Source organism: Onychostruthus taczanowskii, unplaced genomic scaffold (assembly GCF_017590055.1).
Source record: "Onychostruthus taczanowskii isolate IOZ18803 unplaced genomic scaffold, ASM1759005v1 scaffold235, whole genome shotgun sequence".
In the NCBI taxonomy this organism is placed as follows: domain Eukaryota; kingdom Metazoa; phylum Chordata; class Aves; order Passeriformes; family Passeridae; genus Onychostruthus; species Onychostruthus taczanowskii.
In genome coordinates this window covers 219,047-231,680 of record NW_024499629.1, presented here as the reverse complement: position 1 = coordinate 231,680, position 12,634 = coordinate 219,047, and the positions used below count along the sequence as shown (strand labels likewise).

The 12,634-nt window shown below is 70.2% G+C and overlaps 4 protein-coding genes across 4 annotated transcripts; all 4 read left to right on the top strand.

Annotated features, from left to right (window-relative positions):
• Positions 1-58: 58 nt before the first annotated feature.
• Positions 59-2,007, top strand: LOC121336441 (dromaiocalcin-1-like). The gene is made up of 5 exons (XM_041405582.1): positions 59-190; positions 694-788; positions 868-1,050; positions 1,393-1,498; positions 1,711-2,007. Exons 1-5 carry the CDS (start codon positions 124-126, stop codon positions 1,776-1,778), a joined length of 519 nt encoding a protein of 172 aa, XP_041261516.1. The 5' UTR covers positions 59-123; the 3' UTR covers positions 1,779-2,007.
• Positions 2,008-3,231: 1,224 nt separating this feature from the next.
• ODF3B (outer dense fiber of sperm tails 3B) lies at positions 3,232-4,811 on the top strand. The gene is made up of 6 exons (XM_041405589.1): positions 3,232-3,340; positions 3,419-3,622; positions 3,707-3,808; positions 4,115-4,230; positions 4,509-4,646; positions 4,737-4,811. The coding sequence occupies exons 1-6, from the start codon at positions 3,232-3,234 to the stop codon at positions 4,809-4,811; spliced, it is 744 nt and encodes a 247-aa protein (XP_041261523.1).
• A 747-nt stretch (positions 4,812-5,558) lies between these two features.
• Positions 5,559-11,152, top strand: LOC121336439 (thymidine phosphorylase). The gene is made up of 9 exons (XM_041405581.1): positions 5,559-5,700; positions 6,227-6,429; positions 6,503-6,601; positions 6,779-6,908; positions 6,988-7,106; positions 8,264-8,426; positions 8,999-9,229; positions 9,801-9,941; positions 10,633-11,152. The coding sequence occupies exons 1-9, from the start codon at positions 5,574-5,576 to the stop codon at positions 10,803-10,805; spliced, it is 1,386 nt and encodes a 461-aa protein (XP_041261515.1). The 5' UTR covers positions 5,559-5,573; the 3' UTR covers positions 10,806-11,152.
• Positions 10,821-11,887, top strand: LOC121336447 (protein SCO2 homolog, mitochondrial). The gene is made up of 3 exons (XM_041405588.1): positions 10,821-10,938; positions 11,025-11,158; positions 11,232-11,887. Exons 1-3 carry the CDS (start codon positions 10,821-10,823, stop codon positions 11,868-11,870), a joined length of 891 nt encoding a protein of 296 aa, XP_041261522.1. The 3' UTR covers positions 11,871-11,887.
• The last annotated feature ends 747 nt before the right edge of the window (positions 11,888-12,634 follow it).

Sequence of the window (12,634 nt, the reverse complement as noted above, 5' to 3'; positions counted from 1 at the left end):
GGGTGGGTGCTGCAGGGGTGGGTGCTGGGGCAGCATTGGGTGCTGCAGGGGTGGGTGCTGCAGGGGTGGGTGCCCGGCCGCTCCCCCCGCCCCTGCAGCCCCCCCGTTGCAGGAAGGCTGAGGATGGGTCCTGCCGCCTTCCTGGGGCTCTGCCTGCTGGGCTGCCTGGTGCTGCCCCCCTCCCTGCCGGGTGAGACCCCAAACTGCGCCCTGAGACCCCAAACTGCACCCTGAGACCCCAAACTGCACCCTGAGACCCCAAACTGTGCCCTGATCCCCCAAACTGCACCCTGAGACCCCAGACTGCACCCTGAGACCCCAAACTGCACCCTGAGCCCCCAAACTGCACCCTGCTCCCCCAAACTGCACCCTGAGACCCCAAACTGTGCCCTGAGACCCCAAACTGCACCCTGATCCCCCAAACTGTGCCCTGAGATCCCCACCTGCACCCTGAGACTTCCCCTGCACCGATTCCCCAGGCTGCACCCTGAGACCCCCACATTTCACTGAGATCCCACACCCTGTGACCCCCAAAGTGCCCTCTGCCCACCCTCTGCTTCCCATCCCAAACATTTTCCCCCAGCCTCAGCCCCCCAAACAGGGCCGGAGGTGCCCTGACCCCCCAAACCCCCCCCCCCCGCGGGATCCCATCTGGGTTTGGGGGCGTCACGGTGACATTTCTGTCCCCCCCAGGGGCTCAGGCCACCAGGTGTCCCCGGGGGTGGCTGTCCTTCGAGGGACACTGCTATGGCTACTTCGGACAGCAGCTGAGCTGGAGGAGGGCTGAGGTGGGTGCTGTGGGGGAATGGGGGGTTCCGGGGGTCCCCCAGACCCCCAGGACCCCCCAGCACGTGGCGCTGTCCCCAGGCGTGGTGCCAGGCCACCCGCGGGGGCCACCTGGCGTCGCTGCACAGCCCCGAGGAGCACCGGGCGCTCGCCGCCTTCATCGCCCGGCGGCCGCGGCGGGGAGAGGACGACGAGGAGGGGGAGAAGGAGAGGGAGAGGGAGAGGGACAAGGAGGAGAGCGTCTGGATCGGGCTGCACCGGCGGGTGCGTGGCCTGAGCGAGCCGTGCCTGTCTGTACCTGCCTGCCACACCCTGATGTCCCTTCCTGGTGTCCCCTGCCTGCAGCGCTACCTGTCCCCCCTGCGCCCCAACCTGCCCTGACCGCGCCCTGCCACACCTTCGTGTCCCATCCCGGGGTCCTGCAGCGCCCTGCAGCACTGCCTGTCTGCTACCCGTGTGTCCCTGTGCCCCTGTTCCCCGTCCCCCTGTTCCCCAGTGTCCCTGTCCCCCGTCCCCCTGTCCCCCTGTGTGTCCCTGTCTCACCTGTGTGTCCCTGTCCCCCCGTCCCCCTCTGCCCCACCTTGTGTCCCTGTGCCCCTGTCACAGCGCCAGGGCTGGCTCTGGGCTGACGGGTCCCCGCGGCACTACTGGGCCTGGGAGGGGGACGATGGCCCCAAGGGACATCCCTGCATCGCCCTGGAGGACTCGGCAGGTCAGGGGGGCACTGGGAGCCAGGGCTGGGGACAGTGGCCTGGGGACAGCCCTGTGCCACACTGGAGGACTCAGCTGGTGGGGGGACACAAGGCTTGGGGGGGCAGGGGGTGCCAGGGAGGGTCAGGGGGGTCAGGAGGTGTCAGGGAGGGACTGGGGCTGTCAGAGTGTCCCACGTGTCCCCTGTGCCAGCGCTGGCTCGTGTCCCTGCAGGGTTCATGGCCTGGGAGGGCGAGGCCTGCGGCGAGCGCAAACCCTTCGTCTGCAAATACGAAGCCTAGAGGGGCTAGGGGCCTGGGGGGGCTGTCCCCAACCCCTGTGCAGCCCCCCGAGCCTGGGCCTGTCCCCAAACCCCTGTCCCAGACCCCACTGCCTGCTCCCAATCCCACCCCTGCTGTGCTGCCCCCCAAACCCCACCTCCCCCTCCCAATTCCACCTCCTGTCCCCCAAACCCTGTCCCAGATCCCAAACCCTTCTCCCAGTCCTGCCCCCACTGTCTTGCTCCCCAAATCCCACATCCCTGCCCCACACTCTGTCCCCAAACCCTGTGTCCTGCCCCCCCAGCCCAGCCCCTTGACCAGCCCCAAACCCCAGCCCCCCAATACTCAGCCCCCCCTACACAGAGACCCCCCAATAAAGTGACCGAAGCACCGGGACCCCCCGTGTCCCTTCACTGTGTCTGTGCCCCACGGGTGACACCAACAGGGGACGGGGACACTCAGCCCCGTGTGACCCCCGAGCTCCCCATGGGGGGTGGACGGGGGGCACGACCGGAGGTGTCCCCAGGTCAGAGGTGTCCCCAAGAGAAGGGGTGTCCCCACGGCAGCCCCTGGGGATCTCAGCCGGTCTCTGTGTTCCCATGTCCCCCCCACGTCCTCGTGTCCCCCTGTCCTCCTGTGTCCCCCATATTCCCATGTCCCCACATGCCCTATATCCCCCCTGTCCCCATATCCCCCTGTCACCCCCTTCACCCTCTCCCTGTGTGCCCGTGTCCCCGTGCTCTTCCCATGTCCCCCCATATGTCCCCATGTCCCCCACATGTCATTCATATGCAAATCTCCATATTCCTCTGTCCCCCACTGTCCCCATGTCCCCTCCCATCCCTCCGTCCTTGTGCTCCTGTGTCTCCGTGTCCCTCCTGTCCTCCCCACGGGATCCAGGGGGGGTTCATATATGGGGTTCTGGGGGGTCAGACATCGGGTCCGAGGGGTGCATCCATGGGGTGCCAGGGGTGCATCCATGGGGTGTATTTTTTGGGGGTATTCATCGGGATATACTCATGGGGTGTATTTCTGGGGTGTATTTTTGGGATGTACCCATCGGGATGTACCCATGGGGTGCCGGGGTGTATCCACGGGGTGTATTTTTGGGATGTACCCATGGGGTGCCGGGGTGTATCCACGGGGCTCCCGGCGTTCCCTCCCCGGCGCTGTCACTATTGTCACCCCGGGGTGCTGAGCGCTGTCCCGGGGGAACAAAGCGCTGGAACCCCGCGGCCATTGTGACACCATGGCCACCACGGCCACCACGCCGCCGCTGCCGGCGCCCGCGGCCCCGCAGAGTCACTTGTCACCAGGGCGCCGCTGCCACCAACACGGCCATCACCGCATGCCGGCGCCGCAGCTGCCACCCCGCTCACCGCGGGCAGCCGCGCCGGGAGCACCCACGTCCCCCCCCGAGGCCACCGGCCCGGGGGCCGAGCCTGAGGCTGGGGCGCCACCGACGAAGCCCCCCATGTCAAACGACTTGTGGGTGGGCCCCCGGAGACCCCACCGGCTCCGGGGGCCCACCTCGGCCGCGTACCCCAGCCCCGGGCCCAAGTACAGGATCGCCGGCAGCACCGGTGAGCGCGGAGCCGCGGGGCCGACGGGGGACGCGAGCCGGGGGCGCCGAGTTCCACCGAGCCCCTGCCCGCCCCCAGGCAAAGACCAGCGCGACCCCTCCGGACGCCGCGCCCCCGCCTACAGCTTCGGGATGAAGCTGGGGGGCCCCGAGGAGCCGCGCTCCCCCGGCCCCCAGTACCTGGTGCCGGCCGGCTTCACCGCCCGGGGCCGGGAACGCGGCCCCGCCTTCACCATGGGCGGCCGCCCCCGGGAGCGGCGGGCCAGCAACACACCTGGGCCAGGTGAGTGAGGGGCGGCAGCCCCGGGGGCGGCACCCCGCGCAGCGCCCGGAGCGCACGGCGGCTGACCCCCGCTCGCCCTTGCAGCGTATTATTCCCCGGAGCAGGCCAACAGGGTGACCCTGCCCTCGGCCCCCGCCTGCTCCCTGAGGTCCCGCGGCCGCCCGGACAAACCCCAGCAGACGCCAGGTGAGAGAGAGAGAGTGGGATGTGAGGGGTCCCCCGTGTCCCCCGGGGCTGGGACCTCCAACACCCCACCTGGGCTGGGATCCCCGTCATTCCCCTGTGTTGGACTGGGCCGGGACCCCCTGATCTCCTCTGGGCTGGGCCCCCCATCTCCTCTCGGGCTGGGATCCCCCATCTCCCTGGCCAGACTGGGCTCCCCAACATCCCCTGGCTGGTCTGACCCGCCCAGCGCCCCGGGGCTGAGCCTTTCCTCCCCACCTGTGGGAGGGTGAAGCCCCGTGTCCCCCTGAGCCGTGTCCCCCCCACCAGGCCCTGCCACCTACCAGCTGCCACCCGTGGTGGGCCCCCGCCTAGTGAACAAGACATCGACCCCCCAGTATATCATGACAGGGCGAGGCCCCAGCATCTTCGATGACAATAAACAGGTGGGGGCTGGGAGGGCCGGGGGACTGGGGGGGCAGGGGGCTGGGGAACTGGGGGTCGGGTGCAAAGGGACTGGGGTACCAGGGGACTGGATCTGGGGTATCAGGGTCCCGGAGACTGGGGTACCAGGAGTGTGCGGTGCCAGGGGTTGGGGTACCAAGGAGTCTGGAGTGCCACAGCTCCGGGGGGCTGGGGTGCCAAGGATGCGGGGTGCAGGGGCTCTGGGTACTGAGGGTGTGGGGCATCCAGGGGGTGACATCACCCGCCCCTCTCCCCGCAGACCCCAGGACCCAACAAATACGGCACCGTGGACACCAACTTGTACATGGCACGGGCCCCCCGCTGCACCATAGTGGGGCGGACCCGCCTGTGCCTGACCTCCAACACACCCAGCCCCAGCGACTACTACCCCAAGCCGGTGAGTGGGGACGGGGACAGGGACAAGGACAGGCCTGGGGGACGGGGACCCACAGCCCCTCACCTTCACACCGTCTCTGTCCTCCCGCAGGACCAGAAAAAAGGACAGACCTTTGGTGTGCGCCACTCGGAAAGCGTGGTCCCCATGATGGACTTGCACCTGTAGGGGAATGGGGACATGGGTGACGCTGTCAGCCTGTGACAAACACGAACCTACAGCAGCACTCGCTCACTGTCCTGTGTGACACTGTCAGCCTGTGACAAACACGAACTACAGCAGCACTCGCTCACTCTCCCGTCCCGCTGCGTCGCACGGGGGGCCGGGGGCTCCCCTAAAGCCACACCTTGCCCATCCCAAAGGAGACCCTGTCAGGGCCACGGAGAGGGACCCCATGGTGGGGTGGGATGTGCTAGCAACCCCCTCCCTGCTCCAGTCCCATCCCATCCTACCCAGGTCCTCGGGCCATGGGGTGCTCTGGGGACACCGAACAGAGAGGGGACATCCATCAGCGCCGCGCCTTGAGGACTCCCCCCGCTCTGTGGGATCTGTGGGATGGGGGGACCCCTGGCACGGCATCACCTGCGAGTGTCCAGGTGAATGAAGGACCCAGGGGCCACCCCTCGTGTCACGCCCCCCCCCGTGCCACCCCCGTATCACCCCGCGCCGAGGCCTCTCCCGTGCCCCGCTCGTTGCCCCGGGCTCAAAGTCCACGGCCGGAGCCGCCTCGCCACCCGCGGGCAGCGGGCACCGGGCACGGGGCCAGGCGGGCACGGGCAGGTCCCGGCAGCGCCGGGGGAGGCGCGGCCGTGCGGGCTCGGGGTGGCGGCTCTGGGCAACCGGGGCGCGGCGGGACGGGCTCGGGTGCCATTGGTGCCACTTCGGGGCGTGACTGCTGCCACATCGCGGTGCCAGCTGCCCGGGACAGGGATGGACGCCCCGACCCCTCTCCCGACCCTGATCCGCAAGAAGCGGGACGGGGAGCGTCTGGAGGACGCCGAGATCCGGAGCTTCGTGCGCGGCGTCACCGAGGGCACGGCGCAGCAGGGACAGATCGGTGCGGGCGGGAGGGGCGCGGGGACACCCCGGGGCCGGGAGGGCAGCGGAGGGAGCGTGAGGGGCGACACGGCCGGGGACGCGCCAACGAGACGGGGACGTGGCGGGGAGCGCGGGCAGAAAGGTGGGGACATGGCCAGGGGAGTGACAAAGGCACAGGGGGCACCGGGACAGGGGGGGTCTCAGCAGTAGGAGGGACAGCAAGGGAAACCCCGGGACATGCCGAGGGGTCCTGGGCAGGGGACACGGCTGGGGGACCACCCTGGGAGGACAAGAGAGGGACTCCAGGACATGGCAATGGGTCACGAGCAGGGGACACAGCTGGGGGACCCCATGGGGGGCGAGAGGGGGACCCCAGCGCGTGGCAGAAGGTCACGGCCAGGGGATGTGGATGGGTGGGGGTCCTGGGGAGGGCACTGAGGTGGCCCCGCGTGTCCCCGGGTGCCACGCAGATGGCGTCTGGCTGCGGGGCACGGGTCAGCTTGGGGACAGGGGAGGTGACATGTGGCCGGCCGCTGTCACCGCAGGGGCCATGCTGATGGCCATCCGGCTGCGGGGCATGGACGCGGGTGAGACACTGGCCCTGACCCAGGCCATGGCCAGCTCTGGCCGGACGCTGGCCTGGCCGCCCGCCTGGCACGGGCTGGTGGTGGACAAGCACTCAACCGGCGGCGTTGGGGACAAGGTCAGCCTGGCCCTGGCCCCCGCGCTGGCCGCCTGTGGCTGCAAGGTGAGGGGAACCCGGGGATGGGGCGGGACGGGGGGGTCCCCGAGCCCCTGCGCCCACCCGTGTCCCTCCCCAGGTGCCCATGATCAGCGGGCGCGGGCTGGGCCACACCGGGGGCACCCTGGACAAGCTGGAGGCCATTCCCGGGTTCCGCGTGTCCCAGAGCCCCGAGGAGGTGACGGATGGGGGGTGACGGGGACACCACGGGCACCCTCACACCCTGCAGGATCCGGGCTTGGGGGCACTGGGGCTCCAGAGCTCATCACAGGGGGTCTCACTGGGACACCCTTGGGGTGTCCCCGGGGTGCCGATGGGCTGTCCCCGGGGTCCCACGGGACACCGGTGCCCGCAGATGCAGCACATCCTGGCGCGGGTGGGCTGCTGCATCGTGGGGCAGAGCGCGGAGCTGGTGCCCGCGGACCGGGTGCTCTACGGGCTGCGCGACGTCACGGCCACCGTGGACAGCCCGCCCCTCATCACCGGTACGGGCACGCGGGCCGCGGGGGCACGCGGGGCGCGGGGAGGGGGCGCAGCCGGTGCCCCCCCCCCCGCCCGGCCCAGCCTCCATCCTCAGCAAGAAGGCGGCGGAGCGGCTCTCGGCGCTGGTGCTGGATGTGAAGTTCGGGGAGGCAGCTCTGTACCCCAGCCAGGAGAGCGCGCGGGAGCTGGCCCGGAGCCTGGTGAGACCTCGGGGACCCCCGGGACCCCTGCCCGGCCCGCTGTCCCTGCCCTCTCTGCCTGCCTGCTGTCCCGGGCCATTCCCGCTGTCCCTGCTCCTGTCCCTGACCCTGCCCGCTGCCCCTGGCTGTCCGTGTCCCCACGTGTCCCGTCCCTCTCTACTCTCCCTGCCTGCTGTCCCTTGTCCCTCTCAGTTCTCCTTCCCACTGCCCCTGCCTGTCCCTGCTCCTGTCCCTGCTCCTGTCTCTGTCCCTGCTTGTCCCCTATCCCTGCCCTGTCTCTCCCTGCCCACTGTCCTCGCCTGCTGTCCCTGTCCATCCCTGCCCGCTGCCCCTGTCCTTGTCCACTCTCCCTGCCCACTGTCCCCTCCCACTGTCCCTGTCCCTGTCCATCCCTGCCCGCTGTCCCTGTCCTTGTCCCCTCTCCCTGCCCACTGTCCCCTCCCCCTGTCCCTGTCCCTGCCCTCTCTCCCTGCCTACTGTCCCGGGCCATTCCCGCTTCCTGTCCCTGACCCTGCCCGCTGCCCCTGGCTGTCCGTGTCCCCACGTGTCCCGTCCCTCTCTACTCTCCCTGCCTGCTGTCCCTTGTCCCTCTCTGTTCTCCTTCCCACTGCCCCTGCCTGTCCCTGCTCCTGTCCCTGCTCCTGTCTCTGTCCCTGTTTGTCCCCTATCCCTGCCCTGTTTCTCCCTGCCCACTGTCCCCGCTGCTGTCCCTGTCCCTGTCCATCCCTGCCCGCTGTCCCTGTCCTTGTCCACTCTCCCTGCCCACTGTCCCCTCCTGCTGTCCCTGTCCCTGTCCATCCCTGCCCGCTGCCCCTGTCCTTGTCCACTCTCCCTGCCCACTGTCCCCTCCCACTGTCCCTGTCCCTGCCCTCTCTCCCTGCCTACTGTCCCGGGCCATTCCCGCTGTCCCTGCTCCTGTCCCTAACCCTGCCCTTTGTTGTCCGTGTCCCCACGTGTCCCATCCCTGTCCTGCCTGCTGTCCCTTGTCCCTATCTGTTCTTCCCACTGCCCCTGCCTGTCCCTGCTCCTCTCTCTGCCCGCTGTCCCTGTTTGTCCTCTCTCTCTGTCCCTGTCCCCACGTGTCCCCACCCCTGACCTCTGTCCCTGCCCGCTGTCCCCGCCTGTTGTCCCTGTCCCTGCCCGCTGTCCCCGCGCAGGTGGAGGTGGGCGCACACCTGGGCATCCGCACGGCGGCCCTGCTGACCCGCATGGAGCAGCCGCTGGGCCGCGCCGTGGGCAACGCGCTGGAGGTGCTGGAGGCGCTCGAGTGCCTGGAGGGGGGCGGCCCCCCCGACCTGCGACACCTGGTCACCGCCCTGGGTCAGTGCGGTGACACGGGGGGACACGGGGGGGACAAGGAGGGGGCGGCCCCCTGACCTCCGACACCTGGTCACTGCCCTGGGTCAGTGCGGTGACACGAGGGGACACGGGGGGGACAAGGAGGGGGCGGCCCCCCGACCTGCGACACCTGGTCACGGCCCTGGGTCAGTCTGGTGACACGGGGGGACACGGGGGGGACAAGGAGGGGGCGGCCCCCCCGACCTGCGACACCTGGTCACCGCCCTGGGTCAGTCTGGTGACACGGGGAGACACGGGGGGGACAAGGAGGGGGCGGTCCCCCCGACCTGCGACACCTGGTCACCGCCCTGGGTCAGTGCGGTGACACGAGGGGACACGGAGCAGACATGGGTCCTGTGTCCAGTCCTGACCGCCCCACCCCGGGGTCCCCCCCACACTCTCTGTCCCCTCCTAAGCCCCTCCTGGGGTCCCCGTCCCCCTCCCCTTGCCCCCGCCCCTCCTCCCTGTCCCGAGCAGGGGTGGGGGTGCAGTGGGGCAGGGTTTGGGGCTCCCCAGGAGTGGGGGTCCCAGCCGTGTCCCGCTTTGGGGCGCAGGCGGGGTGCTGCTCTGGCAGTGCGGGATGGCCGCGGGGGCCGAGCAGGGCCGTGAGCGCCTGGCCCGGGCTCTGGACGATGGCTCGGCCCTGGGCACGTTCGAGGCCATGCTGGGGGCACAGGGGGTGCCCCCCGACACCGCCCGGGGCCTCTGCGCCGGGACCCCCGCCCAGCGCCGCCGGCTCCTGGGCGAGGCCAAGGTCTGCGAGGAGCTGCCCGCGCCGCAGGAAGGTCAGAGGGACCCCACCCCAAATTCCCCTCTCTCCCAACACCCCGTGCCCCTCCGGGGGGCTGAAAGTCCCCCCATTCCCACTGCTCCCACCCATCGCCATCCCCCCCTCGCCCCTCCCCAGGATGCTCAAGACTCCCCCGGATTATTCCCCCCACCCTGAGAGTCCTCACCTGCCCATCCTCTGTGTTTGGGGGTCCCCAAACCCCCATACCCTGCCCCTTGAGGGTCCCCGCTTCCCCATCCCGTGTTCTGGGGGTCCTCACCTGTGTCCCCTGCCCCACATCCCTGGGGGATGCCCATGTCCTGACCCGCCCGGGCTGGGGTCTCCCTGTCACGTCCCTGCCCCTCCCATTCTCCTCCCAGGCTGGGGGCTCTCCCCTGTGTCCCCCATGTCCCGACACCCCCATATTGGGGATCCCCGCAATGTCCCTGCCCTGCCAAGGCTGGGGGCTCCCCCCTCCATGTCCCTGATCCTCTTGCCCTCCCATGTCCCTGTCCCACCCCATGTCCCAGTCCCTCCCCATGTCCCTGTCCCCCCCATGTCCCTGTCCCCCTGCCCCCTGTCCCCAGGCTGGGTGCAGCAGGTGCGGGCGCTGCCCCTGGCGCGGGTCCTGCACGGCCTGGGCGCAGGCCGGTCGCGGGCCGGGGACCCCGTGAACCCCCGCGTGGGCGCCGAGCTGCTGGTGGGCACCGGGCAGCACCTGCGGGCAGGTGAGGGGAGCCCCCCGAAACCCCCATCAGCCCCTCACCGCCGTGTCCCCTCCCTGAGGCGAGCCCCGGCTGGGGGTGAACCCCGGTTTGGGGGGGGATCAGAGCCCCCCGATAACCCCTCTGTGCCTCCCTCCCTCAGACAAGCCCTGCCTGAGGGTGCACTCGAGTTGGGGGGGAGATTTCTGGGGGGATCACAGCCCCCCGATGATCCCCCCATGTCCCCTCCTTCAGAAGAGTCCCGGCTGGGGGTGAACCCCGGATGAGGGGGGATCAGAGCCCCCCGATGATCCCCCCGTGTCCCCTCCCTCAGACAAGCCCTGCCTGGGGGTGCACTCGGGTTGTGGGGGAGATTTCTGGGGGGATCAGAGCCCCCCGGTGACCCCTCTGTGCTTCCCTCAGGCGAGCCCTGGCTGGGGGTGCCCTCGGGTTGGGGGGGATATCTGGGGGGATCAGAGCCCCCCGGTGACCCCTCTGTGCTTCCCTCAGGCGAGCCCCGGCTGGGGGTGAACCCCGATTTGGGGGGGATATCTGGGGGGATCAGAGCCCCCCATGACCCCCCCGTGTCCCCTCCTTCAGAAGAGTCCCGGCTGGGGGTGAACCCCGGATGAGGGGGGATATCTGGGGGGATATCTGGGAGGATATCTGGGGGGATCAGAGCCCCCCGGTGACCCCTCTGTGTCCCCTCCCTCAGGCGAGCCCTGGCTGCGGCTGCACCATGAGGGCACCCTCGGCGCCGAGGGCCGGCGCCAGCTGCAGGACGCGCTGTGCCTCGGCCCGGAGCCCCCCCGGGACCCGCCGCCGCTGGTGGCCGAGACCATCGTGCCCTCGGGATCCCTCCCGGGGCCGTGCCGGGACTCACAATAAACCGCAGTGACCGCGATGTCGGGGCCGTGTCGCGATTCACCCCCTCACGATTCACCCCCTCACGATTCACCCCCTCACGATTCTGAGGGCTGCGGCGCGGGGCGGTGGCGCCACCTCGCGGTGGAAGAGGGAAGTGTGCTGTGGCCACGCCCCTCGCATTGGCCACGCCCCCCTCCCGCTTTGGCCGCACCCCGCCCACCTTGTACGCGCACTATGCAGACCACGCCCTCTCCCGTCGTGGCCACGCCCCTTTCCTCCGTGGCCCCGCCCCCTGCCGGTATTTCCGGTTCCGGCGGCAGCGGCGCGGGCGCCCCGGGCGGGACCGGCGGCGGAGGGACCGGGAGAGGTCAAAGGTCAGCGGGGACTGCCGGGGGAGGGGGGAGATGAGGGGTCAGGGGGCGTTTTGGGACAGGGTTGGGGTCCAAGGGGTGGGATGCGGCGGCGGGCGCGGTGGCGGGCGCGGCGGCCGCGGGCTGGCTGTACCTGCGGCAGCAGAAGGAGCGGCAGCGGCGCTCCCGCCGCCTGCGGCAGCTCCGCCAGCTGGCGCTGGGCCAGGGCGACTTCCAGCTGCGGGACAGCGCGGGAGCGGCGCGGAGCAAGGCGGATTTCCTCGGCCGCTGGCTGCTGCTCTACTTCGGCTTCACGCACTGCCCGGACGTGTGCCCCGAGCAGCTGGAGAGGCTGAGCCGCGCCGTGAGCCTGCTGGAGCGCGACCCGGCGCTGCCGCCGCTGCAGCCGCTCTTCGTCACCGTGGACCCCGAGCGCGACGACGAGGCGGCGCTGGCGCGGTACCTGCGCGACTTCCACCCGCGCCTGCTGGGGCTCACCGGCACCCCGGAGCAGGTGCGCGCCGCCGCCGCCGCCTTCCGCGTCTACGTGAGCGCCGGGCCCCGCGACGCCGACGGCGACTACGTGGTGGATCACTCGGTGCTGACGTTCCTGGTGGATCCCGACGGGCTCCTGCGCGACTGCTACGGCAGCTCCCGCACGGCCGAGGAGGTGGCGCGCAGCGTCAGGGGGCACATGGACGCCTACGAGCCGCTGCCCCCCGAGGGAGGGCAATAAACGGCCGTGACGCCCCACTCCTGGAGCGGGGTCTGTGGTGATTGGGGGTGGCACGTGGCGGGGGAGGGACGGGTGACAGCATGCAGTGTCCCCCAGGTGTGTCCTGTGAGAGGGACAGAGCCCACGCCCTGCAGGGGTGGCACACAGAGAGGGACAGCTGACACCTCCAGTGTCCCTGAGGTGTGTTCTGTGGGAAGGACGGAGCCCACCCCCTGCAAAGGTGACACACAGAGAGGGACATCTGACACCTCCAGTGTCACATAGAAGGGGACAGGTGTCCCCCAGGTGTGTCCTGTGGGAGGGACAGAGCCCACACCCTGCAGGGGTGGCACACAGAGGGGGACAGCTGACATCTCCAGTGTCCCCCAGGTGTGTCCTGTGGGAGGGACAGAGCCCATACCCTGCAGGGGTGACACACAGAGAGGGACATCTGACATCTCCAGTGTCCCTGAGGTGTGTCCTGTGAGACAGACAGAGCCCACATCCCCCAAGGGATGTCCCATGGCAGGGAGGGGACACCTGACAGCCCGCAGTGTCCCCCAGGAATGGTCTGGGATGAGGAAGGTTTTGAGTGGCCATGTGGAGTGACCCCCAGGTGTGTCCTGTGAGGGGGAGAACGTGGGTGGGTGGAGGGACCCCCACCAGACCCCACTGCCCCCCAGCAGTGTCACATGGCAGGGAGGGACCCCTGCAGCCCCCCCAGGAGTGTCCCATGGGGGGGGGGGCTCTGCAGAGGTGAGTGAAGTGACCCCTTCCCAAAGGGA